General features: G+C 38.3%; 1 protein-coding gene across 29 annotated transcripts in view; it reads left to right on the forward strand.

Moving 5' to 3' along the window:
- PARD3 (par-3 family cell polarity regulator) overlaps window positions 1-27,939 on the forward strand; it is a 711,028-nt gene that overhangs the window by 539,464 nt on the left and 143,625 nt on the right. For 28 of the 29 annotated variants that reach the window (XM_003903538.4, XM_021943977.2, XM_003903542.4 and 25 more), the window contains one exon: window positions 11,399-11,641. The exons of the other annotated variant lie outside the window; for it this stretch is intronic. In XM_003903538.4, coding sequence (XP_003903587.2) covers window positions 11,399-11,641 — 243 coding nt within the window. The remainder of the gene's footprint in view (window positions 1-11,398; window positions 11,642-27,939) is intronic. 29 annotated transcript variants of the gene reach the window in all.

Consider the following 27,939-nt stretch of genomic DNA (forward strand, 5'->3'; position numbering starts at 1 on the left):
CAGAGAATGTGTTCTATTTACAAGTATGTTTGAGAAACACTTGTTTAAACCAGTGTATGCATATTTTTCTACTGTTATTTCTCAAAATTCTACCAAGTTCATGTACATTATGAGTCACCAAGATAGGAACAGAGAGTCACCATTCTCTAAACTTATTTCTTCTCAAAACATCCTCTCAACCCCTCACTTTTTGCTTTTCCTGGAATACTGACATCCCACAACATTCTGAGTCACTGGGGAAATACCGAGGGCAAGTGAAGACCGTTGACTCCTGGCTCAGCCGTGTCCAGCTTACTCCTCTAACTGGCTGTAGAAACCAGAGTTGATTGTTTTACAGGCCTGCGAGCAAGTTTAAAGCAGTGTTGTAACCTGTCTCTACTTTCTGGCTTCTGTTTTGTGGACTTATGAAAGTATGTGCTTACCACTGCTCCTTCTTTTTCAGTTTTCTCTTTCCCACCTTTCTCACTTGTTTAAAACATTTACCTTTTTAAGCTCTAGTTCTAAGTTTATTCTAACACTGAAAACTACAGAAAAATTTGGGAGAAACCCATAAAATTACAATCAACAACAAAAAAAAATTATCTGTATTAACACACTGTTAACATACTGGTCTGTGCCATTCTAATCATTTTTTTCCTATAAAGTACACATTTTCCACACGTACGTACTTTTAAGAAGTTGACATCTATTTTCATTTTTATTTTGCATTTTTATGCGTTCTTAGGAAATCATGTTAAATGTTTTCTGGATCACGGTCAGGTCTGTGTGAACAGACAAATGGGAAAGAGGGACAGAAAGAAGGAAAGATGTTCTGAAACATAAAATATTAGTTGTGATATCTGGCCAAATTTCCCAACTCTCAAATAATATTCTCCTCATGTTATTCATTCTATTAAATGAGGTTTATAATGTTAGCTGGCTTGTATTTTGTAGTTATTCAGCCATTGAAAGCTATTACAATATTATTATCTATATCTACATAGTAAGTTGTGCTTGGGAACATTTCCAGGGATACTGAATGCTTCTAGTGGAAATATGTAAAAGTTAATTAATTTCTTATGAAATCCTCCTAGTATAGAAGGAATATTTATAAATCTCCTTAGGAAATAGATGATCTGAAACTTTCCATTATTCAGTGTTCTAATCATCTTTCCAAGCCTTGTGTTTTCAGTACTAGACCATTGAACTCTCTGTGTCCTTCAGTGGGATACTCCCCATTCTTGGTGTGTCATTTTGCGAGTTTATGTGGATTTTCTGCATGCCATTTCCTCTCTTTTTAATTTTACCAACTGCTCTCAGTAATACCTGCTTCAAGTAATTACTTGAACTTTTGACAGACGTTTTTTGTCATCTCAGTTGGTAGGATCCTTTTCAGCAGACGATACATGTTTGTTTTCCTAACAAGAATCTTTGCATTTAGATCACTTATTGTCATGCAAAGATTGCCTTTTAAAAATTAACCTTTTATGGGAAACATTTTTTCTATCCTGTAGCATCATTTTTCATGTTTCTTTGACCTCGTGAATCCTTTAGAAAAGTCAATTCTAATCAATAGTTTCAAGGTTTTTTTTTAAATTTTTATTGCACAGGTAAATAAGAATTTTTAAGAATCTGTTAACCTGCTTTGTAGAACGTAACTACTTAGATAAATACTTGACTGGGTGTGTTGGCTCACACCTGTAATCCTAACACTTTGTAATCCTAACACTTTGTAATCCTAACACTTTGGCAAGAGCATCACTTCAGCCCAGGAGTTCGAGGCTGCAGTGAGCTGCTGTGGTTGTGCCACTGCACTCCAGCTTGTGCGACAGAGTGAGAGCCTGTCTCCAAAAAAAAGTAAATAAATAAGGAAAAAATATAGATGAATACTTGAGGAAAATTAAGCCTTAGGCATACTATATATTTGAAACTGATTTTATTGACAGATACTGCAAATGAAGTAGGAAAATGCAGTTTGATTTCTGATGAGAGCTGCCCTAGATGTATTTGGCTTAAGAGCATCTCTCTGCATTGGCAATAATTGTAGGTGCTTTAATACCCATGAAAGCCTGAACATGACTTGAGTGAGTATCTATTGAGATGTCTTTGTGTCTGTTGGTTAGGGAAATATTATTCTAATGTTTTATTAGTCAGTATAAGACAACGGTTCTTGTTGTTTCACAATATATTAAGTGTATCAGACAGTATATTAGTCTATTCTCATGCTGCTATAAGGACATACTTGAGACTCGAGACTGGGTAATTTATAAAGGAAAGAGGTCTAATTGACTCACAGTTCCACAGGGCTAGGGAGGTCTCAGGAAACTTAAAAGCATGGCAGAAGAGGAAGCAAACACGTCCTTCTTCACATGGTGGCAGGAAAGAGAAGAATGAGAGCCCAGCAAAGGGGGAAGCCCCTTATAAAACCATCAGATTTTGTAAGAACTAACTCACTATCACAAGGAACAGGAGGGGAAGCTGCCCCCATGATTCAATTATCTCCACCTAGTCCCTCCCATGACACGTGGGGATTATGGGAACTACAATTCACGATGAGATTTGGGTGGGGACACAGCCAACCCATATCAGATAGTATAAGTCTTTTTAAAATTATTATTTTAATGTTGTTTCCTCTCTCAGGGATCCCTTACCTTTGTTAAGAGAAAAAGATTTAAACGCATTAACATTAAAAAATTGATGTAAAGCTGATTTTTTTTACATCAGAAGGCTGAGGTGGGAGGATCACTTGAGGCCAGGAGTTCGAGATCAGCCTGGGCAACATAGCAAGACTCTATCTCTAAAAAAATTTTTTTTAATTAGTGGGGCATGGTGGTGTGCACCTGTAGTCCCAGATACTCAGGAGGCTCGTGTGGGAGGATGGCTTGAGCCCAGGAGTTCAGTGATGAAATGAGCTGTGATTATACTACTACACTCCGGCCTGGGCAACAGAGTAAGACCCCTGTCTCTGGGCAGGGGGGAAAAGATCATATAATCAATTGTTAAAATAGATGATTACAGAGTTTTGGGCAGGGGAACGATCAGTGGGGCTGGAGTTAGTAGTGATTGCTTCATAGAGATGGCAGTTTGGGAGCTAGGTCTTGTTCCCAAGAATATGTATAATTTAGCAAACTAGAAAAATTCCACCCTCACGTTCAGTATCCCTCCCCCTAAGCACAAAGCTTATGGAAGGTGGACAGTCTTTTAACTGCCTGGATTCTTCACAAGTTGTGATTGTGTTAATGGTTAGTAGTCTCCCTGTTAATGCTTTCTTTTATCTCTTTTTCAACTTCTAACCATTTTGTATTTTAAAACCGGTTTCATCTCATTTTAGCATTGAGGGATGCAAGTTAATTTTCCCTCTCACCTGTTCTAGGGAACCACTGTGTATTTCAGCAACTTGCTGAATTCTTCCTGGAATTCCAATTCTCCTCTGGAATTGGAAGTGTACCTTTAAAACAGTTGTTTTCACTCAAGAAAAGTTTTTTTGGGACCCATTTGGCATATGGAAGTCCTTTCTTCTCAATCAGCTTTTACCCAAATATGACAAAGATATTAAAATCCCACTTAAAATTTGGAACTGTTATCAGAGTAAGAAATTTAGTGGATTAGTTTCTCTCTTTTGGGAATTCAGCATTGGCACCAAACTGGCAGCTTACCTACTGTTAGGGGGCAGTTGTTAGATTCACCTGGCAGGGGGAGGATCACCCAAAGGATGCATGAGTTGAGCTGCAGGATTTTTGAAGTCTGCCATCTGCTAAGTACTCTGAGGGCCAAATAAAGCCTTCCATCAGTGGACTATAACTGCTTTCGCAACAAACTGTTCCTTCCAGTTGTTTTGTAGCATAAATTTCCTTTTGCCATGAATTTGGGTTTTCTTTATTTGATCAATTTCTATAATAATGACCTTTTGAGAGAAGAAATACTGTTGGGAAAAGATCCATGAACTGTTGTTCCCAGAATGAGGCTTCTGGATGACAGTGCAGTAAGTTGGGGGTAAAATGTTTCCCAAAAGAGTTGATTCCAAGATCCTGAACATTGTTTTGAAGATAGTCAACAACTATCTGACATGTAGCAATCTGAAATTTATTAAAAACATTTTTTCTGTTAAACTAATATTAGTATATTCTATCTTCTGTAGACATTAACAACTTTTTTTTATTAAAAATCATTAAAAGTTTCTATTTCTTGTAGTCTTTAAAAAAAAATACACCATGAAAAAAGAGATGTCCTGAAGCATCATAGTTTTGGAAATAGAGGTATTTGGTATGTAACTGGCAGGTTTAAGGACACCAGTGGTTTTCCATCCTAAGGAGTTTGGTCACTTAGGTGGTGATTCCCATACCTGGTACCTTTTCTGGATATATAAAGAGTATACTTTATGTTCATAAAAAGTTCCTTTCATCTTATTCTACTGCAATTAGTGCTATAAGCCGTTTATTATAAAAGCAAAAATACTAATGAATAGAAATGTTACAAAAACAGAAGCCTTGTGTGTTTTATCTGCATCGAGCGTCATCCATTTTAATTAGAGAAAAGGGGAGTGAACACTGTGACAAGAGCCTGGAATTAAAATCATTAATTGATGTCAAGCTGAAGAGAGACTGTTAGCATGAATATTAGTGACAGCAGGAAAGAAATTAACCTTATTACTTTATTTAGTATATTACATTATTTTGTGTATTATTCTCTATGCAGGTTCAAGGCAATTTCATTATCATAATGGAAGACTTTTTTTTTTTTTTTTACAAAAAGGAAAGATGTATTTATGCTTGAACATAACAAGTTGAAATGATAAGTTCTTTATTAAGTTAAAAATGTCTTGATAAAAGATTTTAATTGTTTGATTTTTTTTTTTTTTTTCAATTTTCAAGGATAGGAAACAGTATAAATGTTATCCATCAATGTCAGGTGGTACAACTGCCTGTGATCATCTGAACCTCAGAATAGTTCTTTTTAGAACTAGAAAGAACTTACTGAAATGTTTAAAGCAGAAGACATTTATGTCTTTTGCTGGGTTTTGGACTAATCAGTTGCTTCTGTCATTGTTGAGGTTTGGCCTGAGATAAATGGGATAGAGAATGCTGAACAACAATCTGACTGTTGAGAAAAATGAGTGACTCTTACATCTTGGAGATAATTTGTGACCTCAGGGTCACAATAAAAGAGTAAAGGGGGTATGCTTTTATAGCCCTGGCCATCTGGATCCATTAAGGGCGCAACTGCAAGATACTCACTGTCTTTTCAAAGTTTCCTTAAGAAGTCATGTTATTTTTATGAGGACACCAAACATGTTTTTTTTCCTGAGCCAAATATTTTCTTACTGGAATACATTTCTCCACAGAGTGGAAATACATAACATGCAAATATAACCTTTTGGTTGTGTTAGAAAGTTCATTTTCTCACTTTGTAACAAGACATTCAAATATCAAAGAATATAATAAATTCAGTTGTGTCTTTTGTTAATTTTGCTTGTGAATCGCCACTAAAATTTATGAAAATCACAGTGCATGCCTAGTTTCAAAAGTCTACTCTAAAGTGGTATTTGTACAGCAAGCCTTATTAGCATTAATTTCTAGAATGAACTTGAGAATGCACATTAGTTCAGGCTACTGACCAGATCTGTTAGCCTTTTGCGGCGGTAGTTCTACCTGGTGGACCACACGTATGCTATACTTTTATTCTAAGGTTTTCATCACCAGTGTAAGCTGCCACATTGGAAAGCAGTGATGCAGGTTTTAGAACTTTGGGGACGACATTATTGGTAATGACAAGATAAGCAATATAAATACAATTCCTTCATTATTGGATCCTTGAGGAAAAACATCAGTGCTTCTGGAAGGTATTACAGATGGGGCTTTAACATTTATTAGACTCAATGACTGGTGGTGATTAGTCATAATGTACAAATTTGGGTAAAAGAAGGCAGTTGAGATCTGGGCTTTATAAATAGTACTTCATGCTGCTGAGCACTTCTTTTGAGAGACTGACTTGTTAGAAATTGACCACTAATTAATATTATTTTGTGTCTTTTGGAACAAAAGAACATTCAAATCCAGGACCCATCAGTAATATAATGAAACTGATGTACAAGAAGTTTGGGGAGATTAGTTAGGTTTATGCCTCCCTTGAAAAGAGTGTGTTCCTATTCTCTTTCTGATAGCTTTCTTTCTTAAGAGGGATGCATTTTCTGACATAGGTAAGCTGGATTTTTCACTTTTAATGAATTGAGCTTCATGTATCATAGAGTTTAGTCATTAATAAATCAGTCTGAGTCATTCTCTTTGATTTTTGAAGGTTCTTCAAATTCAGAAATTTCAGCTTTATATTTATATAATTATACTTAGGTCTGTTGTGTTCCTTCAAATTTCTTCAGTTTGCCAAACTTCAAGACTTAAGTGAATGCCTAGTCACCCTGGATATTACCTATGATTAAGTGATTGACGAATGGTGACCAAATATCATGGTATAGTGGGTTGTCAGATAAGCGAACATAATTGAGTTTAAAACTAATATCCCATTGAATGTAAGAAAGAACTCATTTTCTTCTTTCTGCTAGTGATTTCTGGCCAAATCCAGAGTCAAAAAGATATTATGGTGCAAATAATAAAATTATCTCCTAACTCCTATCAACTTTCCATTATGAGTAGCTAGTATTTAGTGGTAACCAGCTTTTATAATAGCGTCCTTAACTGTCATTGTTAAATAGCATAATTAAATAGCATCTTTAATTGCTCTTAAATGGATAAATGGAGTAAAACTTTTAAAAATGTCTAGTAGAATTTTAGCTAAATTTGACATTAGAATTTGAGTTGCCATTTCTCCTGTCAGTATTCTGTCTATAGAACTTACAGTCTCAGAGTTGTTAGAATCTAGAACAGTCCTGATAAAAGTTTCTAACTTTCTAATATTCGCTTATGAGGTAAGAAAGTCATTGATTGTCACCTCAGGAAATAAGGTTCTCCTAGGGTGTTTTGGGGAACATGAGAAGCAGTTTTGGTTGCCCTAGTGGCTGGGGGACACTGCTGGATTACATGTGGCTGTGACCAGTTCTGGTAAAAGTCCTGCGTGATGACAAATAGCCCCTTCTCAAATGTCACTGGGTCCTGTTGAGAAACACTGAACTAGGTGAATTTATGTACTTTTTATAGCTGGGAGAGAAGAAAAATCAGACAAATTTGATTTCCTGTATTCAAAATTGGAAAACAAGAGTGGGGTGATGGTGATACACTAGATACAAGAAAGAAACAAGGAAAATGCAAAGTTTGCTTATAATGCTATGTGACAATGTTCTGTCTTTAAAAAAACTTTTAAGTTTGTAATAATTTTAGATTCATAGGAAGTTATGAATATAGTATAGAGAGGTCCTATGTACCCTTCATCCAGTTTCCCCCAATGGTTAAGTTAGATAACTGTAGTACAGCATCAAAACCAGGAAATTCGCATTGGTATAGGGTGTGTGTAGTTCTGTCAGCACCTGTGCACGTTAGTGTATCCACTCCTACAGTGAAGAAACAGAACTATTTCATCACAGAGGCCTTCCTCTGTAGCTAACCCCTAGCCATCACTAACCTGTTCACCAACTCCATACTTTTGTCATTTTGAGAATGTTATATAAGTGAAATCATATACGACCTGTGAGATTGGCTGGACTTTTTTTCACGTCACATAATGCCTTGAGACAGATTCAAGTTGCTATATGTATCACTAGTTTGTTTATTCGTATGGCTGAGTAATATTCTGTGATATGAACACACCCCAGTTTTATTTTTTTAGCTATTCCCCATTGTGGGCTATTTTGGGTGTTTCCAATATTTAAATATTACAAATAAGGTAATATTTGTCAATGAACAATTGCATACAGATTTTTGCTTTGACATAAGTTTTCACACCTTTGGAATAAGTACCTGGAGGCACAATTGCTGGACAGTATGATAAGTGTATGTTTAATTTTTAAACATACTACCAGGCTGGTTTCCAGGGTGACAGTACCATTTTAAATTTCCAACTGCAATGTATGAGAAGCCCAGTTTCCCTACATCCATGGCTGCATTTGGTATTGTCACTGTTTTTTATTTTAACCAATCAGGTGTGTAGTAATAGCTCATCATGGTCTTACTTGCATTTCCCTAATAGCTGGTGGTATTGAACATCTTTTCACATGCTTGTCATCCATATTTCCTCTTCAGTGAAACGTCTCTTTGTGTCTTTTGCCATTTTCTAATTGGATTGTTTTCTCATTGTTGAGGTTTCAAGGTTTTTGTTTGTTTGTTTGTTTTTTGTTTGTTTTTTTGAGTCAGGATCTTGCTCTGTCACATGGGCTGGAGTGCAGTGGCACAATCATGGTTCACTGCAGTCTCGGCCTCCAGGGCCCAGGCAATCCTCTCACCTCAGCTGAGTAGCTGTGATTACAGGCGTGCACCACCATGCCCAGCTAATTTTTGCATTTTTTGTAGAGACAGGGTTTTACTGTGTTGCCTAGGCTGGTCCCGAACTCCTGGGCTCAAGCAGCACGCCCCCATCAGCATCCTAAAGTGCTGGGATTACAGGTATGAGCCGAGTGAAAGGGACTGAGTATTTTAAAAAATATTTCCTGGATATGAGTCCTTTGTCAGATACGTGTCTTGCAAATATTTTTTTCAAGTCTGTGCTTATTTTTTCATCTTCTAATTAGAGCTTTTCACAGGGGAAAAGTTTTTTTATGTTGATGATGTCCAATTTATATACTTTTAAAATTTTATGGATAATGATTTTGGTATTAGTCCTAAAAACCCTTCACCACGCACTACTTCCTAAAGAATTCCTTACATTTTTTCTTAAATTTTATACTTTTACATTTACATTTAAACCTGTGATCCATTTTGAGTTAATTTTTTTAGTAAGGTATGACATTTATTTTTCCTTTTCTTTTTGCCTATGGCTGTCTCATGGCTCCTGCACCATTGGTTGAAAAAACTATTTTATTACATTGAATTGTTTTTGATGCAGCATTGTGTAGTTTTCAACGTATATATCTTACACAGATCTACATAAACTAAAGTTTGGCTTATAGATGTGTATCTATGTGTTGTGTTTTGTTAGGGTTTATAAATAGCATTGCATTTTTTATTTCAGTGACTATTTGTTCATTGCCAGCATATGGAAAATACAATGGATTTTTATATGTTAATCTTGTATCATCTGACTTTGTTGAACTTGCTTTTTAGTTCTGGGAGATTTTTGTAGATTCTTTGGAATTTTCTATGTAGATCATCATGTCATTTGCAAGTAAGAAGCATTTTTTTTTTTACTTTTCAATCTGTGTACTTTTATTTCCTTTTCTAGGCTTATTGCATTGCCTGGAACTTCCAACACTATGTGGAATGACAGTGGTAGGAGCACACATCCTCAGTTTATCATAGGGAACGCATTCAGTCTTCCCCATTATGCGTGATGGAACCTGTCAGCTTCTGGGAGATGCTCTTAAGTTTAGGAAGTTTCACTTTATTTCTAGTTTTCTGAAGGTTTTCTGACATGATGGGTGTTGAATTTTGTCAAATGCTTCTTCTGCATCAATTGATATAATCATGTAACTTTTATTCTTTAATACGATGGATTGTAGTAATTGATTTTTGAATATTGAACCAGGCTTGAATTTCTGCAGTAAACACCATTTGGTCATGGTGTATAATTTCTTTTGTATATTGCTGAATTTCATTTACTAATATTTCATTAAGGGTTTTTGCTTTCATATTCATGAGGAATATTGGCCTATAGCTTTCTTTTCTTTCTTCCTTTTTTTTGCTGCTGTCTTTATCTGATTTTGGTATCTTTTCTGGATTTTTTTTGAATATGTGTTTACGTATTGTTTATGCTAACAGAGGTCTAATTCAAACATGAAAAGAAATAACTGCAATAAAAGATTAAACTCAGTCTAAAGTATTGCTTTGTAGAAGTAAGATTTTACTGCATTTAAATGTATATTTAAATTTGTAAGTATATAAAGGAGTTTTTTTCCATTAAAATTCTATTGAGAGTTTAAAAATTATTTCCAGGTAACTAAGATTGACTTAGGGTATAAATTATGTCAATATATTATAAGTTGAAAAGGACGTTGTACCAAATAGTTTAGTAAAATCATAGTAAACTAAATGTAGCTTCAGTAAAGGTGAATATTTAGGTTTGTTTCTTAGTTGTAATGTAGGCAAGTTTTACTTCAGAATTCGATTGGATACATACCTTCTACTCCTTAATTTAAGGATTCCCCATTTCTGTATGCATCCCATAAAATGACAGAGTCGATGTCATTAAGCTGAGATCCTCTTTTGCCAGTAATGAAGAGTTATAGTGTAGATTCATGTTTAAGCTTTGTAGTATGTTGAATGTTTATGGTGTATTAATAATGAGTAAGATATATATATATATATTACATATAAACATTTTCATATACAAAGTGTATGTAACTTTTAAAAAATTACTTCTTGCCTTAAACAAATTCATGAGTAATATCCAAGTAGATGCCAGAAATGATCTGTTCCTTGTGAGTTTTTTTTTTTTTTTTATGAGATGGAGTCTCGCTCTGTCTCCCAGGCTGGAGTGCAGTGGCGCGATCTTGGCTTATTGCAAGCTCCGCCTCCCGGGTTCACGCCATTCTCCTGCCTCAGCCTCCCGAGTAGCTGGGACTACAGGCGCCCACCACTACGCCCGGCTAATTTTTTGTATTTTTAGTAGAGACAGGGTTTCACCGTGTTAGCCAGGATGGTCTCGATCTCCTGACCTCGTGATCCGCCCGTCTCGGCCTCCCAAAGTGCTGGGATTACAGGCATGAGCCACCGCGCCTGGCGCCTTGTGAGTTTTTAAAGCTAGTTAATAAGTGAAAATTTAAATTTAAGATTTAAATTATGGCCAGGCACGGTGGCTCACACTTGTAATCCCAGCACTTTGGGAGGCTGAGGCGGGAGGATCACTTGAGATCAGGAGTTTGAGACCAGCCTGGCCAACATGGTGAAACCCCATCTCTACTGAAAATACAAAAATTAGCCAGGCATGGTGGTGCACACCTGTAATCCCTGCTACTTGGCAGGCTAGGGCACAAGAATCGCTTGAACCTGGGAGGCGGAGGTTGCAGTGAGCCAAGATCTCAGGCCACTGCACTCCAGCCTGGGGAACAGAGTGAGACTCTGTGTCAAAAAAAAAAAAGAAGATTTAAATTATGACTGCAATCTTGTTGACATGAACAAAGGGTATCTAAAATTATTCTTTTTGAGCATCCGTAGCATTACTTAGCAATCTATAATGTGTATGACCTATCATTTACACCACTGATCTTCTATAGCTGCATGAAATAAAATACATTTTACAACATCTTTTAATGAATGTTTCTATATGCAGTTCCTCGAAAAGGAAAGGTTTCTCTTATTTCAGCTTTGTTCTGATTTCATAGGATTCAAGCCAAAACTCGAGAATTTAGGGAACGACAAGCTCGAGAGCGTGACTATGCTGAAATCCAAGATTTTCATCGGACGTTTGGCTGTGATGATGAGTTGATGTATGGGGGAGTTTCTTCTTATGAAGGTTCCATGGCTCTCAACGCTAGACCTCAGAGCCCACGAGAAGGGCACATGATGGATGCTTTGTATGCCCAAGTCAAGAAGCCGCGGAATTCCAAACCCTCACCTGTAGACAGGTAGGCGCCAGGGGCAATCATGGTATTGCTTTCAAATCAACTTTTATAAAGCTTCTGACAAGGGTGTAGACCGTTCATCAATCCTCAAACCAGAATTGCCTTTTATTAATGGCCTTTAAAAAGCTGTTGTGTCTAAAAGTATTGAGTTTACACAAATTGAAACCTAATGGAAGGATCAGCAGAGGTTTTGATGGCTTTTCTAATGATTCCAACATATTTCATTTTTTCCTAAGATGGTTTTATACCTGAGACCCAACCTCTAGTTTATAACTCAAATAAAAAGCCCAACTTAAAATTATGACTCTTGTACTTAAGTGATACGTCCTTTTATGGCTAGGAGAGCCTCTAGGTGTGGCAGTTAAGTAGATGAGGAATGACATGATTTGTTCCAATTATGATTTAGATGGATCACTTTTTTTTAGGCGGCATAACTTTATATTATGAAAGAATTGGTAAATGAGAAGAATAGTGTAGTATAACAGATTACTTATTAACAGCCACAGACCACAGGTCTGAATTATGTATATCAGTGTAGCACACAGGAGTGCAATATTAACTGTATTCTTTAATTGACACATAGTATTTTACATGTTGATGGGATACATGTAGTATTTACATGCATAGAATGCGTAACGATCATGTCAGGGCGTTTGGGGTATCCCTCAGCTTGAGTATTTATTTATCTGTTAATTGTGTTTTAATGGCTATATATTTATTTGAAATTTTAACTGAAGCAATTTTAAATAGATCTTTTCCCGCTCTTTTGTTTGTATGTTCAAGCACCATGAGGAGTTTAGTTCACAAATAATTTCTTTTTATATCAGACATATATATGCATGTTGTTGTCATAAATGATACACTCAGCCCATCGTCTCTTATAATGATTTCTAATAAGTGTTGCTCTATTTAGGAACTGGACTTTGAACATTTTGAATATCAGGTTTCATTAAAACCAGGGGCTCTCAAGCTTTACTGCTTTAGCTTTAGTGTGTGTCAGAATCTCCTGGAGGGCTTCTTAAAATGCGCATTGACGGACTCTCCCCAAATTTTGATTCAGTAGGTCTGAGGTTGAGCCCAAGAATTTTCATTTCTTACACAAGTCCAGGTTTGACGCTGGTACCATTGGTCCTGGGGATGGCACTGTAAGAACCCTCGCAAGGCTAGAGACATACTGGAATTACTTCATCCATAGTATCCATGCGTTATTGGTTGCTGTGTTTTACACCCAGTTTCTATTTTAGCTACTTCCAGCTGTTTTTAATAGAGGTTTGCAGATGCAACAGGTAACTCTCAGGCAAACCCAGGAGGAAGTATTTTTAAAAATAGCAAATGCGAAGCCAGATCTTAAGGTGAAATGCTATAGCCAGAGTATTTTGGTTTTTGTTTTGTTTTCCTTTTGTTGGGTTTTAGGTTTTCCTTATGGTCTTATGAAAATCTGTAAATCTGTTTGATATTGACTATAATGACTGAATAACATAAGTTAACATAGGAGGTATATGGTTTATTTAGACCCCTTTGGTGTGATCACCTAGAAGGTTCACTTGCTTATTATCTAACCACAGATATGTCAGGATCCAAAGAATAAAATTATTATCAGTGACAGTGACATTTTCTTTAAAAGCTCTTACTTGGTTTCTGCCATACTTGTGAATGCTGCTTATAGAAGGTCACACAGCATTTGAAGGTCATGAATGTCCCATTGGAATTTTTTTCTTGGGAGAAAGGACACCAGAACACTGGTGTTGTCAGTTAGTAACTTTTGGAGGAAGTGAAAAAAAAATTAGTTGACATATTATTGATCATTGATAAAAACACTCATCATTTTCAGCACCTTCCACATCCAGTTTGAAAACCTGAAAAACAGTAGACTTCCTTGTAGCAGTTTTTTACACAGCTCAGAAGTCCCACATGACATCAGAGTCAGATGGCTTCTGTCTTCCCAGCTCCTGGGGCCCAGAAGTGTTTGCTTTAAACCCCAGTTTAAATCATAGTGCCCTACAAGAGTCTTAATCTTGCATGTAAATGTCTGCAAATTTTCAGTCGCACTTACATGCTCAGAATAGCCTCTGTGTCTGGGCTCCAGCATCCCCACCTGGAGTCTCTACCCTGCACTGTGCTAACCCCAAACTGAAACAGCCTCCTAATTTCTGCCAAAATCCACCCAGCGAAACATTCTGAAGGAGACTTTAGTCGTGAGGACGAGTTACACCAAACAGTAAGTAACTCGGAATCACATCTTAGACATTGCTGTATTCAAAAGCCCCTCTCAGCCTAACTCAAGCACAGCCTCAGCAGCTGTCAGACCTCTTATGCTTTTACGCATTTGTGCCCCAGAAGGGTGATTGGACTAGATAATTTGTAAGATGCTTCCAACTCAGGAGGGACATAATTTATACTTTTAAGAAAAAGGACTGTGGAAACTTTACTTTTTTGTAATTATTATTTTTGCAGAGAGTAAGATGTCCATTAAACAGTGATTGATGTCACTAATCCAAAAAGCTGGGAATGATCGTACCTGTAAAGCACTTCTTCACCTACCTTTAACAGAATGTGAATTTGGCTTCGATGTCATGGTGTCACCTCCATTGTCTGTTCCTGTCACAGAGAAAGCTATAGAAAAGTGCTTCTCAGACTTGAGGAGTATAGGAATTCTTTTTTTTTTTTTTTTAAAGGAAAGACAATCTCTTGCTACTGCAGTATTGAACTAAATTGTTTTGATTATAATGTTACTTAAATATGTATAAAAATAAAATAGGACTAAACTCCTTCTGTTGACAACCATTATACAACCATAAAGCCAAACATCTTTACAAATTAAATACAAATGAAATGGCAAAGCCATTACATTCAAATGAACAACATTAAATTAATGTGGCCAGTAATGTTTCTTAAATCTAAACTCTTGCACAAATCATGAATATGGTGGTGGCTGCTCTATGGCAGGTTCATCTGGGTTTGTTTGCCGACCCCCACAGTCTTGCCCATCCCTTCTCTCTGTTAAATTTCTGCAGTTCTCTTGTATGTTCCTGTTCAGCAGCCTTTGGCCTGCACCTCCCACAGGGACATCATGTGTACATGAAGTTCAGCCCACTTCTGTTGTCATTAACCAGAGACAGTGAAAATAGCATTCCATGGTGCCTTCATGTGTGTAACCCCAAATTCAGACAGTGAAATAACACGCCTGTAAGAAGATCTGGAATATGCTTATACTAACGTTTTTGAAGAGTAATTATTCAAGTGGAAACATGCAACTTGGAACTCCGCAGATATTATTTCCTGAATGAAGAATATACACAATAGAGAAACTCCTGTCAACTGACTAAATTCCACCAAAGTTTGCAATTGATGTCCAATGACCTTTACTATTCAAATTTTTGGATTTCATGGGAATGCAGGCAGTTGACAGTCTGATGCGTAGCCTGCATCTGTTCTGGGATTTTCATTGTTCGGTGAGGAAGCAGTATTCTACATTTCACAGCTTAGTCAGTTTAATTGATCTTATAGTCAGAAATATGGATCTGGTAGCCCCACATGGAAATAGGCAGGGATGATTTATTAAATGCAGTGAATTTGGTGTCAAAATGAGATATTTTTTCGATTTCCACGTATTACTTATAAAATGTTTCTTATAAGATAGCATCATGCTATGTCTAGAAATAGTCCCATGTCTGTTTAATTGTATTATCACATGAACTGTAGGCTGTAGTCACAGTGTCATTGTTACTACTATTTATTAGTGTCGTGGGTAACATTTTCATTTTTCACGTTGGATTGATGCTAAAGAGAAGCAGATCCTATCCTTGTGTTTGATATGAATAACAAGGCTTAAAACTCACAAAAATGTTGGCGTAGGCCGGGCACAGTGGCTTACACCTGTAATCCCAGCACTTTGGGAAGTGAAGGCAAGAGGATTGCTTGAAGCCCAACATCTGAGACCAGCCTAGGCAACAAAGTGAGACCTCGTCTCTACAAAAATAAAAATAAATTAGCCAGGCGTGGTGGCATGCATCTATAGTCCCAGCTACTCAGGAGGCCAGGGCAGGAGGATCACTTGAACCTAGGAATCTGAGGCTGCAGTGAGCTATGATTGTGCCGCTGCACTCCAGTCTGGGCGACAGAACAAGATTCTGTCTCTAAAAAAAAAAAAAAAAAAAAAAAAAAAATCCCAGTTTTTTTCTGGCTAGCAGAGTGCCTAGCTAAAAGTTTCCCAGGCTCCCTTGCATTAAGAGGTGACCATGCGACATAGTTCTGACTCCTAAGTGAGGAACAGACCTAGAGTGGGGACTTTCTATAAAGCTAGTCTTTTCCTGAGTGCAATGGGACTGACTCCTTTTGTCCTTTGCCATTTTCCCTGATTCTAAAGGTATAGGCTACATGAAGGAAGAGGGTAGCAGTCTGGTCCTGTGAACAGCTCTTCTAGTTCTCGTCACCTGGGAAAAGTGAATTTGTTACTTTTTTAAGTTACCTGCAATCAGGTTTCTATTTCATGAAGTGAAAAACCATTCTGAATACAGATGCTCCTCAACTTTCAATGGTGTTCTGTCCTGATAAACTCATTATAAGTTGAAAATAACATGTTGGAAATGCATTGAATACACCTCACCTACCAAACATCATGGGTTAGCCTAGCCTATCTTAAACATGCTCAGAACACTTACATCAGCCTACAGTTGGACAAAATCCTCTATTCTAACACAAAATCTATTTTATAACAAAGTGTTGGATATCTTGTACAATTTATTGAGTACTGTACTAAAAGTGAAAAACAGATTGGTTGTGTGGGTACTTAAGGTATGGTTTCTACTGAATAGTTAGCACTTTTGCACTATCTAAAGTTGAAAAATCTTAAGTTGAATCATAGCAAGTCCAGGACCATCTGTATAATGAATTGTGCACAGAAGAGCCCAGAGGGAATCATTGTCTTTTCATCAAGATTGTGTACATTTTGGAGAACTAGACGCTGGTCAAATAATTTCCACAATATTTTGTGAAATTAAGTAATGAGTAGTATTCTCCAGTGGTGCTCAATTAGCTCTTCTGCCTTTCATTTTGTTATACATCTAGTTAAAGAAATGTTACCAATCAAATGTCCGCCAGCAGCTATTCTTAATTCTTTAAGACACTGCTATCCTCTCATAACTCCTACTTCCACCAACAATTCTGCTATACAGTAAGAAGCAGTTGAGTGTAATGTACAAGAGAATGAACTATGGAGCCAGAATGCTTGAGTTTGATCCTGGGCTCTTCTTTTTTTTTTGAGACAGGATCTCACTCTGTCACCTAGGCTGGCTGGAGTATGATTTGGACTCACTACAGCCTCAACCTCCTGGGCTTAAGCAATCCTCCCACCTCAGCTTCCTGAGTAGCTGGGACTACAGGCATATGACATGATGCCCAACTATTTTTATTTATTTTTTGTAGAGATGGGGTCTCACTGTGTTGCCCAGGCTGGTCTCAAACTCCTGGGCTCAAGTGATGCACCTGCCTCAGCCTCCCGTAGTGCTGGGATTACAGGCGTGAGCCACACCGTGCTCTTCCTTCTGGGCTCTTCTGCCATCAGCTGTGTAAAGTCTCTGCTTCACTTTCCTCATCTATAAAATGGGGATAATAATGGTACTTACCTCATTAGATTTTCCCAGGATTAACTGTGTCAGTGACATATAAAGCACTTCACACTGAGCATGGTCTATAATCAGCACTATTTGTGTGCTGTTGCAACTGTTACTTAGGAAATGGGCTTTTACTCTCAGGAAAGCACATACGCTTTCAGCATCACCACATAGATGCAGAAACAAGCAAGGAATAAAACTGAAATCAATAAAGACAGGTTTGATTCTTTATACTTAACATAGATATAGGAGTGTGGGAATACAGTTCTGCTGATGCCACTTCCTTCATTAAATAGCTTGGTCTCCTAAGTATTCTCCATAAATTACATCACATCATGAACTGTTTCTCTTTAAATTAGGAGTTACTGAATTCAGGATAAGGCACTCCAGATGGCTTCTATAATATAAATATTTAGATTAAAAGTAAATGTTGGGTAGCATGAAACATCTTATTTGAGAGTGACAGACGGGTCATGGTATAAGGACCTGACCGAGTCTTGATCAATTCCAGCCTTTCGTTTGGTAATTTGAAGGTTTTCATTTTGTACTTGCATGAAATTCTTTGAAGTTCCTCATGTTTTGCTTTCATGGAATTCTTACTGAGTCTGAGTTTGCAATACTCCATGGAAATAGGGAGGCTTGAATGTCTCAAACCTTGTCTAAAGTGTTGGTATTTCTGTTTATATCAAGTTTTCTCTTAGAGGGACAGGCAAGCCTGAATCATGATTTTAAGAACTATAAAGGCTAGGCACAGTGGCTCACATCTATAATCCCAGCATTTTGGGAAGCAGAGATGGGAGGATCACTTGAGGCCAGGAGTTCAAGACCATCCTAGACAACACAGTGAGATGCTGTCTCTAAAAAAACACTAAAATTATCCAAGCATGGTGGTCACACACCTATAGTCCTAGCTACTCAGGAGGCTGAGGTGGAAGGGTTGCTTGAGCCCAGGAGTTGGAGGCTGCAGTGGGCCATGATCGTAGCACCATACTCCAGAATCAGTGACAGAGTGAGACGTTGTCTCTAAAAAGTAAAAACATAAAAAAAAAAGCATATGCAGAAAGACCCTGGAGCACTTCTCACAGATCTTGACCTCCCCTTATAGATATTTTGATTCAGTAGATGTAGTTGACTACAAACCCACATTTTAAACAAGTACCCCAGGTGACTCTGATGCAGCCATTCTTTGGAAAACATTACTCTTGGGCTAACAAAAAAACAATTTGGAACTCCAGTATGAGTTAGTTTGTGACTGTTAACACTGAAGCTGTGAAATGCTTTATCATTTCTGTTAGACATAGCTTTATACCGGCATTTATAATGACCATTGTTCATCTATGATCAAATAATCATTTTGTTTAAAAGGTCATCTTGCAGGTATCCTATTCCTAAACTTCATTCTATCTAGTGTTTTTGTTTTGTTTGTTTTTTTTTTCTTTGAGACAGAGTCTCACTCTGTTGCCTAGGCTGGAGTGCAGTGGTGTGATCTTGGCTCATTGCAGCCTCCGCCTCCTGGGTTCAAGCAATTCTCCTGCTTCAGCCTCTTGAGTAGCTGGGATTACAGGCACGTGCCATCACGCTTGGCTAATTTTTGTATTTTTAGTAGAGACAGGGTTTCACCATGTTGGCCAGGCTGGTCTCGAACTCCTGACCTCAAGTAATCCACGCACGTCGACCTCCCAAAGTGCTGGGATTACAGGCATGAGCCACCATGCCCGGTCCCTGTTCAGTGTCTCTCGACACCAGAAAGTTTCTTTTCCTATAGGTTACACAATTCTAATTTGGAAAGTTTAGTAGACTTTAAATTCTTAACAAAGAAATGATAAAATCCTAGTCAATAATGGTTTTTTATTTGCTTGAGGACACCATGCAATTTGTATTTTTATATCCAGAGATCAGAATCTGTAGTTAAATATTCTACAGAAAGACAGCTTTAATGGACATTTGCTGACTGTCACTATGCAATCATTTGTCACCAGGAGTGCATTGTCCTCAAATATAATGGGAATAAAATAGGAACTGTGTCACTATAAATCTAAATAGCAAGAAAATAGTAGGCTAGACTCCCCCTGTTTGCTGAGGACACCTTAATGGAAACATAAATACCATAATCACATGCTTTTTGCATGCATTTTACCACTAAAGAGAAAAATGTCGATTTTTAAAGAAAAGACCTTTGTGAACTTGTTTTCCCCTCCTGTTAAAATCAGAATCTGGTTGTGTCAAAAGGAAGCCTGGCAAACACAGAACAAAACTAATTTTCTTAGATATAGGCACTTATTAAGCATGTGCTCTTTTAGAAGTGTTGGGTCATATAACAAAGTTGCATTTGCTACTCTAAAAGTCAAATACTACTTATGTTTGTTTAGTACTACTTACCTCTGCTTTTCTTGAAACGTGAGAAAGTAATTCTCAAAGGTAGTCAATCTCATTGTAATGTGAGTTCTGTAAGTTGGTGCCTTTGCTAATTAATGTGCTCCATCCAACCTGGACCTGATCTCGGTGTCCTTGGCTGTCTACTAGTATCTCTGGACTTGGGTAGCTCCTTCTCCATTCGTGCTAACAACTCTTCCAAACTTTGTTGCTCCCTTCAACACAACTCAGCTCCAGACCTCTAGCCCATCCACATGTGTACCTGGGCCACTTGCCTCTCCTTAATAGCTGAAGATCACCTTTCCTCCTTCCAGGCCAGCTCTCTAAACAGTCTTCCAGATCCCAGCCCCACCCCTTCAAGGCACCTGCTCCGTTAGTGTCTCCCTCTGAGCCCCTGTTTTCAGCCTCTGCCTCTCTACTAGAACTTCCATGCAAACATGTTAATGTCTACCATACAGTTTAAAAAGAAAAAAATTGGCCAGGTGTGGCAGCTCACGCCTCTAATCCCAACACTTTGGGAGGGTGAGTCTGGAGGATTGCTGGAGCCCAGGAGTTTCAGACCACTTCGGGTAACATGGCGAAAACCCATTTTTACAAAAGAGTTAACAATTAGCTGGGCATGATGGTACCTACCTGTAGTCTCAGCTACTTGGAAGGCTGACATGGGAGGATCGCTTGAGCCCAGGAGTTCGAAATCAGCCTGGGCAACTCAGTGAGACCCCGTCTCTACAAAAAATAAAATTAGTTGGGCATGGTGGCACCTACCTGTAGTCTCAGCTACTTGGGAGGCTGAGGCAGGAGGATCACTTGAGTCCAGGAGTTCGAAGCTTCAGTGAGCTATGATTGTCGTACCGATGTACTCCAGCCTAGGCAACAGAATGAGACCCTGCACTGCAACCTGGGCGATAAATGAGATTCTGTCTCTCAAAAAGATAAAAAGAAAAATTCCCTTTTTACCATCTAGCTATTTGCTTCCCTGTTTTTCTCCTTCACTTCTAATTCAAACTTCTTGAAAGATAATTAGTACATTTGATGTAGACTGCCGGATCTTCTTTCCCACATCTCTGGTTCATTCCTCTCATTGTATGATGGGCATGATAATGCTTCCCCAAAGATGCCCACGCCCTAATTTCTGGAACTTGTGAATGTTAAAAGGCGAAAAGGACCTTCAAATGGGGAGGTTTTCCTGGATTATCCTTTTGGGCCCAGTGTAATCACAAGGCTTTATCAGTGAAAAAGGGAGTCAGAAGGGGCAGAGTCAGAAAGGAACTCAAGATGCTGCCCTATTGGCTTTGAAGTCAGAGGAAAGGACCACGAGCCAAGTGATGCAGATGGCTTCCAGTAGCTGGAAAAAAGCAAGGAAGCAGATTCTTCCCTCAAGCCTCCAGAAGGAACTTGGCCCTGATTTTCATCCAGTGAAACCCATTTCAGACTTCTGACCACCAGAACTATAATATAATAAATGTGTGTTGTCTCAAGGCAATACACTTGTGGTGATTTGTTGCAGTATCCATCATGTATTTGTTTCCTAATGGCTTCCTAGAAGTCTGATTCAATGAAACTTGAGTCCTTTGCATTCTAGATTACTCGGTGGCATTCCTGAAACTCTGTTCTCTTTGTTTTTGTGACACTGCTTTCTCCTTCCTTTGAAACTATCCTTTTTTTTTTTTTTTTAAGAGAGAGTCTTGCTCTGTCACCCAAGCTGGAGTCAGTGGTGCAATCATAGCTCACTGCAACCTCAAATTCCTGGGCCCAAGCACTTCTCCCACCTCAGCCTCTTGAGTAGCTGGGACTACAGGCATGTGCCACCCTGCACAGCTAATTTTTAAAATTTTTTGTAGACATAGGGTCTTGCTATACTGCCTTAAACTCCTGGGTTAAGCGATCCTCCCACCTTGGCCTCCCAAAGCACTGAGATTATAGGTGTGATCCACTGTGCCCTTTTGAACTATTCTTTAGTTGTCTCTTCAGAGGTTCTATTCCACTTTTTCCTCTTAGATTTTGGATTCCCTAGGGAAATAGCTCTGGACCTCTGCTATTTCCTGTATGTTTTTCTTGGTTAGTGTTTTAACTACCATTAGGCATGATCTCACTAACCCAGTTTTCTCTTTACAAGCCCCAGATTTCTCCAGCACCACCAGCTGGGAATGCACATTTCCTGTGCCTATCAGTCACCTGATCCCAACCGATCTAAAACAGAATTCATCATTCTTCATTCTAAACCTCCTCTAGTTTCATCTGCCTAATCTCAGCAAATGCAATCACAACCCACACATCTCAAGCCAGAGCCTTTCTTTTGTAGCCTGCTCCCCGCATGACAGTCAGAGACAAAGCCATTATAAGTAATTCTACATCCTTCTCTCCTTCTGTTGTGCAGCCCATGGATACTGATGGTCATCCCCTGACCCCTCTCCCACCTCCAGTCTTGTTCTCCACAAGTCCATATTTCACCCAGTACCTGGAGTTTTGTACCTGCAACAAAATATGACCATGTCATTCCCTTGCTTAAAATAATTTTGTGGCTTATTGTCTCCAAGATGCAGTCTAAGCCCTCAGTATGGTGTTTATGGGCTGTAAGACGTCCAGTCTTGGGCTAATTATATCAGACTGTGTCATATTGGTTCACATCATACTAGAGGATCAGTTTAAAAGGATAAATCCAATTGCCTCTAATACATGGGTGAATTACGTGGCTCCTTGGTGTTATACATTTTGCAAATGTTAAATTTTGGTGAGTTAAAAACAAGCAATCACCATCCATTAAGCTATTCTAATATAGTTAGAGATGCAGCAATGAAATTAAAGGCTGAGGTGACATAAACCACCCAACAAATGAAATCTTAAAAGTAATGAAGCCATAAATAAGGTCATGGCTAATTTTAAAGACTTCTTGTTTAATTCTTTTTGTTGATTAACATTGCCCGAAACCACAATTTGTTTGTAGAAGTAATGTGTAATGGGGGTTATTTATATATTAATTTTAGCCTTAGAGGAAGTGTAAATATTCTGCAGAAATATGAGGATACGTGAAAACTGTTTTGGACTTTGGTCGTTAGCAGGCAAATAATCCTCCAGCAGAGTATCTGCATTTTTGTTTTAATGTCTTTCCCTTCGTAGGCCACTGAACTTTTAGGTCTTTAAAGATATTTTAGGCTGTTCCATGATCAAAATCTCCTTGAGCTGCCTGGAATTTCTTTTGATTGTAGCCTTCTAACAAAAGCTCCAAGATTCTGCTTCATGTGCAGTTTGGCACGATAGCTCATCTTTCTATTTCGACCTAATCGCTTGGTTCTCCTGTCCTTTAGATAGTCCAAACCTATGGCTTCAAGTACCAATCTTGTTGGTTTTTTGTGATCTTAAGTTCATGTTATTTTCTTCCTTGCTTCTGCATAAGGATGGAATATCAATCAACTATTAATAAAAATTCATGAGGATTTATGTGGAGTCCCATTGTGAGATGCATTTTCAACTTCTTAGGAGACTTTATGGAGCCCTAAATCCACAATCCAGTTTTAAATTAACTTCCCAGATGTTCTAGAGCTTTTCCTTGGGTACCCTAAGTCCTTGGTGTAAATAACTATTTGATTACTTTCTTTCTCTTGTTGTTTCATTTCATCTTCCATTTTTTTCCCCATTGGTTGATTTTGTGTAACTAAAGAAGATGCAGTAGTTGATTTTAGAAGATACCTGTTTTCTTTTCCAATCAAGGAAGTTGAGATATCCTTAGCATTTTTCATTAAAACAGTTGTGTACATAGAAATGTAAAAATTATAAACTTTCTGTATCGTTACAGAACAGAAAGTAACTAGATAATTCGTTTGTTCTATGGCTATGTAATAACTATTTGAATATGCATTTGACATTGCATAAAATGGACTCCAATGTTAGAGTGAATTAATGTAGATTAGTGTATATATACATTTCTGTAAAACTCACAGATATTTTAAAACTGGATTTTCTGTATCAGTTTATGCCTTTCATCACTAGTTCTATTCCATAGACAATATAGGGGGTCTTGTGTTGACTCTTTAAGAATACAAGGATTTGAAAATATTTGTTCCTAAAACAAAATGCTTTGGGACCAGGTAGTTGTCTCCAAGGTGATTCCTTTTGGTGAGGTAGGTGGATGTCTCTCGCAGCTTAACTGTTTTTACAGACTATAAATGTAAATTAAATATTACTTACAGGCAAGGAACTGATCTTAGCCTGAGACTGCACTTCTTTATCACCTTTGTTTTAACTGAAAGTCCTGATTGCCTCCAAGAGAGGCCAGCCTGGCCCTGCTCCAGCTATGGTAACCTTGCCGGGGTTTGGGGCCTGACCAAGTGTGGAGCAAATGAAAGAACAGAAGCCCATGGAGCCCAGTTCATGACCAAAGCTGCAGACTATCCAGAGGAAATGGTGAATACCAAGTTCATGAGGCCAGAGGATTTCCTGGATGTGCACAAATTCGGACAAAAGCTTCACTACTTGGAATTGATTGATAATGTCCGTCTAAGTAGACAAAATAATATAAAGTCTGAATTAGTGAATAATTAGTGAATATGTTCAAAGATATGATATTCTGAACTTTAAAGTGTATCCAGCAGCTCAGATGAAAGGATTACACTGCTTCAGTTAGTAAATCTTTATTTTTTAAACTCTACTATAGATTGTTTTTAATTCCAATTTTGAAATCAGATTTGCTTAAACTTTGTTTTGATGTGATTCATGTGTTGATTCCAACAGCATTAGAATAGAAAGTAGTTATTCTAAGTTCTCCTCAAATGAATCCCCCTAAAATCTTATTTATACTATAAATTTATATGGAAAAATGTACTTAATAGTGGAAGAGTAAGTTTCTTTATAAATTTTCAAAAGCTACAAATAGTGGCATGTAAAATAATTAGAAATCACCTCTGTGAAAAATACTGCTATAGTTTCATGTTGACTTCATATAATTCTGGAATTGTGAAAATCTGTTTTAAAAATAAGAGTATGTCATCTTGCATGAAGAAAAATGTTATTTAAAAGGAAAAAGTTTGCCATTTCAGAACTTACTGATTATGATGACCTGAAAACAGTTCCCTCCAGATAAATCTGCATGACAATCACAGAACAGATATCTTTTTCCTCTTTTCTCTGGCCTCTGCTTTGATTACTTAACAGGTCATTCATTGCGAGACAGAAAGTTTGAAAAGCAATAATTTTTTATTCTTTTGAAAGTTATATCATACACTGAACCTGCATCAGGTACTTAGAAGGCGGTGCAGTGGTGAAATAAAAATTTAATTCCAAGTTTGTTTTTAATTCTATTATTACCTAGGATTTTTAAAGAAGGGAAGGGCAGGATGCAAATGGAATTGGGGTGTGCTGGGGATGTAGAGGACCAGTTGAGCAAGGTACAGACAATACAACTCCAAGGGGTGCTATGAAACTACAGCGTGGATTGGAACACTTCCGGTGATTTTTTTTTCTGGCAGTTGGCAGCCAAGTGTCTTGAGGAATGAGGGTTTTCTCTATATTTCACAGTCACTGTGTGGTCTGTGGCGGAAAGGAGGGAGACCTAAAAATGATTTAAATTGTAAATTATTAGAATTTGGATACAACAGAATTTGTCGGGGAGAGTTTTGGGGGTTTTGCAAGCTGTTAGCATAATTTAAAAATACCTGCTTTGTAACAAAAACTAAAGCTGATTGAGGATAAAGACTTCTAATTATTATTTTCCTTTTCTTTCTTTCCTTTGGTCTGTATATTTCAGCCCTGTGAAGTAGTCAAGGGTTTAAAGTCTTCGCACAAGCCCAAAGTTCTTGTGCACATCTGTCTGTCAGTGTATCTGGCAGCCTTTGTGACTGATTACTCACTTCCCCATAATTTGGTGGTGACTGTGGGCCAAGAATTGTGGTAGGTGCCTAGGGTAGAAATGAGTAAGACCTATTCACCCCTCAAGGTCACCCCCTCTGATATCACATAGCAGACCACACTCAATATATTGTGTACAGAGTGATAAGAATTAAATAGGATGCTAAGGAGACTGACTCGGGTTGAGGAAGGATGGGCTTCTATGGGGTGGTGTGCTTGAGCTGCATCCTGAATTCCTAAATGAGAAAGAGCTAAATTTATACACACACACACACACACACACACGTATACATACCTAGATGTTAATACTTTTCATCACTGTTTATAAATGTTGATTACACAATTACAATGACAAAAAGAGAGATCATAGATGTTATAACAAATGTAACTTTATCTTAATTTTTTTTTTTTTTTTTGAGACGGAGTCTGGCTCTGTTGCCAAGGCTGTGGCGCCATCTCGGCTCACTGCAAGCTCTGACTCCTGGGTTCATGCCATTCTCCTGCCTCACCTCCCAAGTAGCTGGGACTACAGTCATGTGCCACCACGCCTGGCTAACTTTTGTATTTTTAGTAGAGATGGGGTTTCGCCATGTTGGCCGGCTGGTCTCAAACTCCTGACGTCGTGATCCACCCACCTCGGCCTCCCAAAGTGCTGGAATTACAGGCATGAGCCACCATACCCAGCCTTAAAAATGTTTTAATTTGTTTATATTAATTAGGTACAAGTGCAGTGTTGCTACACTGGTATATTATATTGTGGGAAGTCAGGGCCTTCAGTGCACCAGCAACCAGATGGCTTCTAGGCCTAAGGTGCCATGGCTCATCACTGTGGGTGGTGAATGTGACAGTATGGATCAGTTCCAGAGTATGTCTGTCAGAATATCGATGTCTTTGATATAGTTTCAGCATGTGAGGAATTTAACGTTCTTGGTTTGGCCATTCATGACTGTGAATGGCACATGATTTACAGTATTGCTAGGGCCTGTAGGCTTTCCTGGAGCATCAGGGGTGAAAGAACTAATGTTAGTCAGGGACAGTATCTGTTGAGCACCTACTTGACACAAACTACCTTACTAGGCCATTTCAGATACACAGACCAATGTCATAAAGTCATGATTGAGTCCACACCTTCCTTCTGATACTTATTTGTAAGGAATTTTATTTGCATCTAGGAGAGTTCCATTAGTCTCTGTTTGTAACAGACAAATCTAAAACCTACTCCCACAGTTTCTTGTAAAGACCAGCACATCTTTGAATTGTCTTGGTTTTTTGATAAGATTTCCAGCTTTTATACCAGACCAAGGCAAACTGGATGTAAATGTAGCATTATCCTTGCTGACCACTGTTGCAGACCAACAGGTTCATAGTTTCCAACATCCTACCCATTTATAACTGAAATGGTATGTCAGTTGATTTTTAAAAGTGCAGGTGGTTTTCTGATCGTTCACTATGACTTCCCTTACAGCAAGGGCATGAGAGCACCATTTCCCCACTTTTGTATCTAGTCTGTTCTTGAAAATGTGTAACAAACGACTATGCCTATATATATATATATATATATATATATATATAGACATATGCACACACATATATAAAACTCATATATATACACACACATAGACATATATATTCACAAAGGTTGTGTTCTCAGAATAACGGTAAAATAAACAATGATGTTTCCTGCAGGCACTGGTGATAAACTCCACTGTCTCGGGATGATCCAGGGCTGAGACACAGATCAGCAAGGGCTTTTGCCATTTCCCCATCACTGTAGAGACGTGTGTGCAGACAGGAAGCACCCTTTTCCATGAACTGTCTCTCCTGACCCCTCTGTGGACTCTGCCAGCACTTGCCCATGGCCACCACAGTTAAGTTTGCCTGTGTGGCTTCCAGGGAGAGCAGCTGGGAAGGGAGAGGAAGGGCCAGGAGATAACAAGTTGGTAGGAGCCCAGGCAAATTTTGGGATGTCACAGGAGCCTCAGTCCTTAGGAGGGAGTGAGTCACAGGTGCTTCTGCATGGAATGTCACGCTTTCAGGAGCACACACCTGTAGGGACCTCAGCTGCCTCTAAGGGGCCTGGCTCTGTCCCCGCAGCACAGCAGCTGGGGGCAGGCAGGCAACACCACCACGCAGTGACTGGAGTTAGTTGACATGACAACACGCAGGTAATTTAAAAGTGTAGCTTTCCCCTCCCCCTCCCCAGCACACCCTGACTCCCTTCCCTGCCTTCTTTTCTTACTAGTCCTTATGGCATTATGATACGGCATAAATGCACTTTAAAAATGTTATCATCCGTCTCCTCCAGCTAGAATGAAGTTCTTTTTAGAGCGGGGAAGGGGGTGTTGTCTGTTTCATTCACTGCTGTATTCCAAGTTCTACCACGTAGACATTCAAATATGTTCTATCAATTAAGGAATGGATAAACCAAACTCCTCATCAGCACAGCAGAAACAGTTGATGGGACGTATGTGTGAT

Source organism: Papio anubis, chromosome 11, assembly GCF_008728515.1.
Source record: "Papio anubis isolate 15944 chromosome 11, Panubis1.0, whole genome shotgun sequence".
NCBI classification, from domain to species: domain Eukaryota; kingdom Metazoa; phylum Chordata; class Mammalia; order Primates; family Cercopithecidae; genus Papio; species Papio anubis.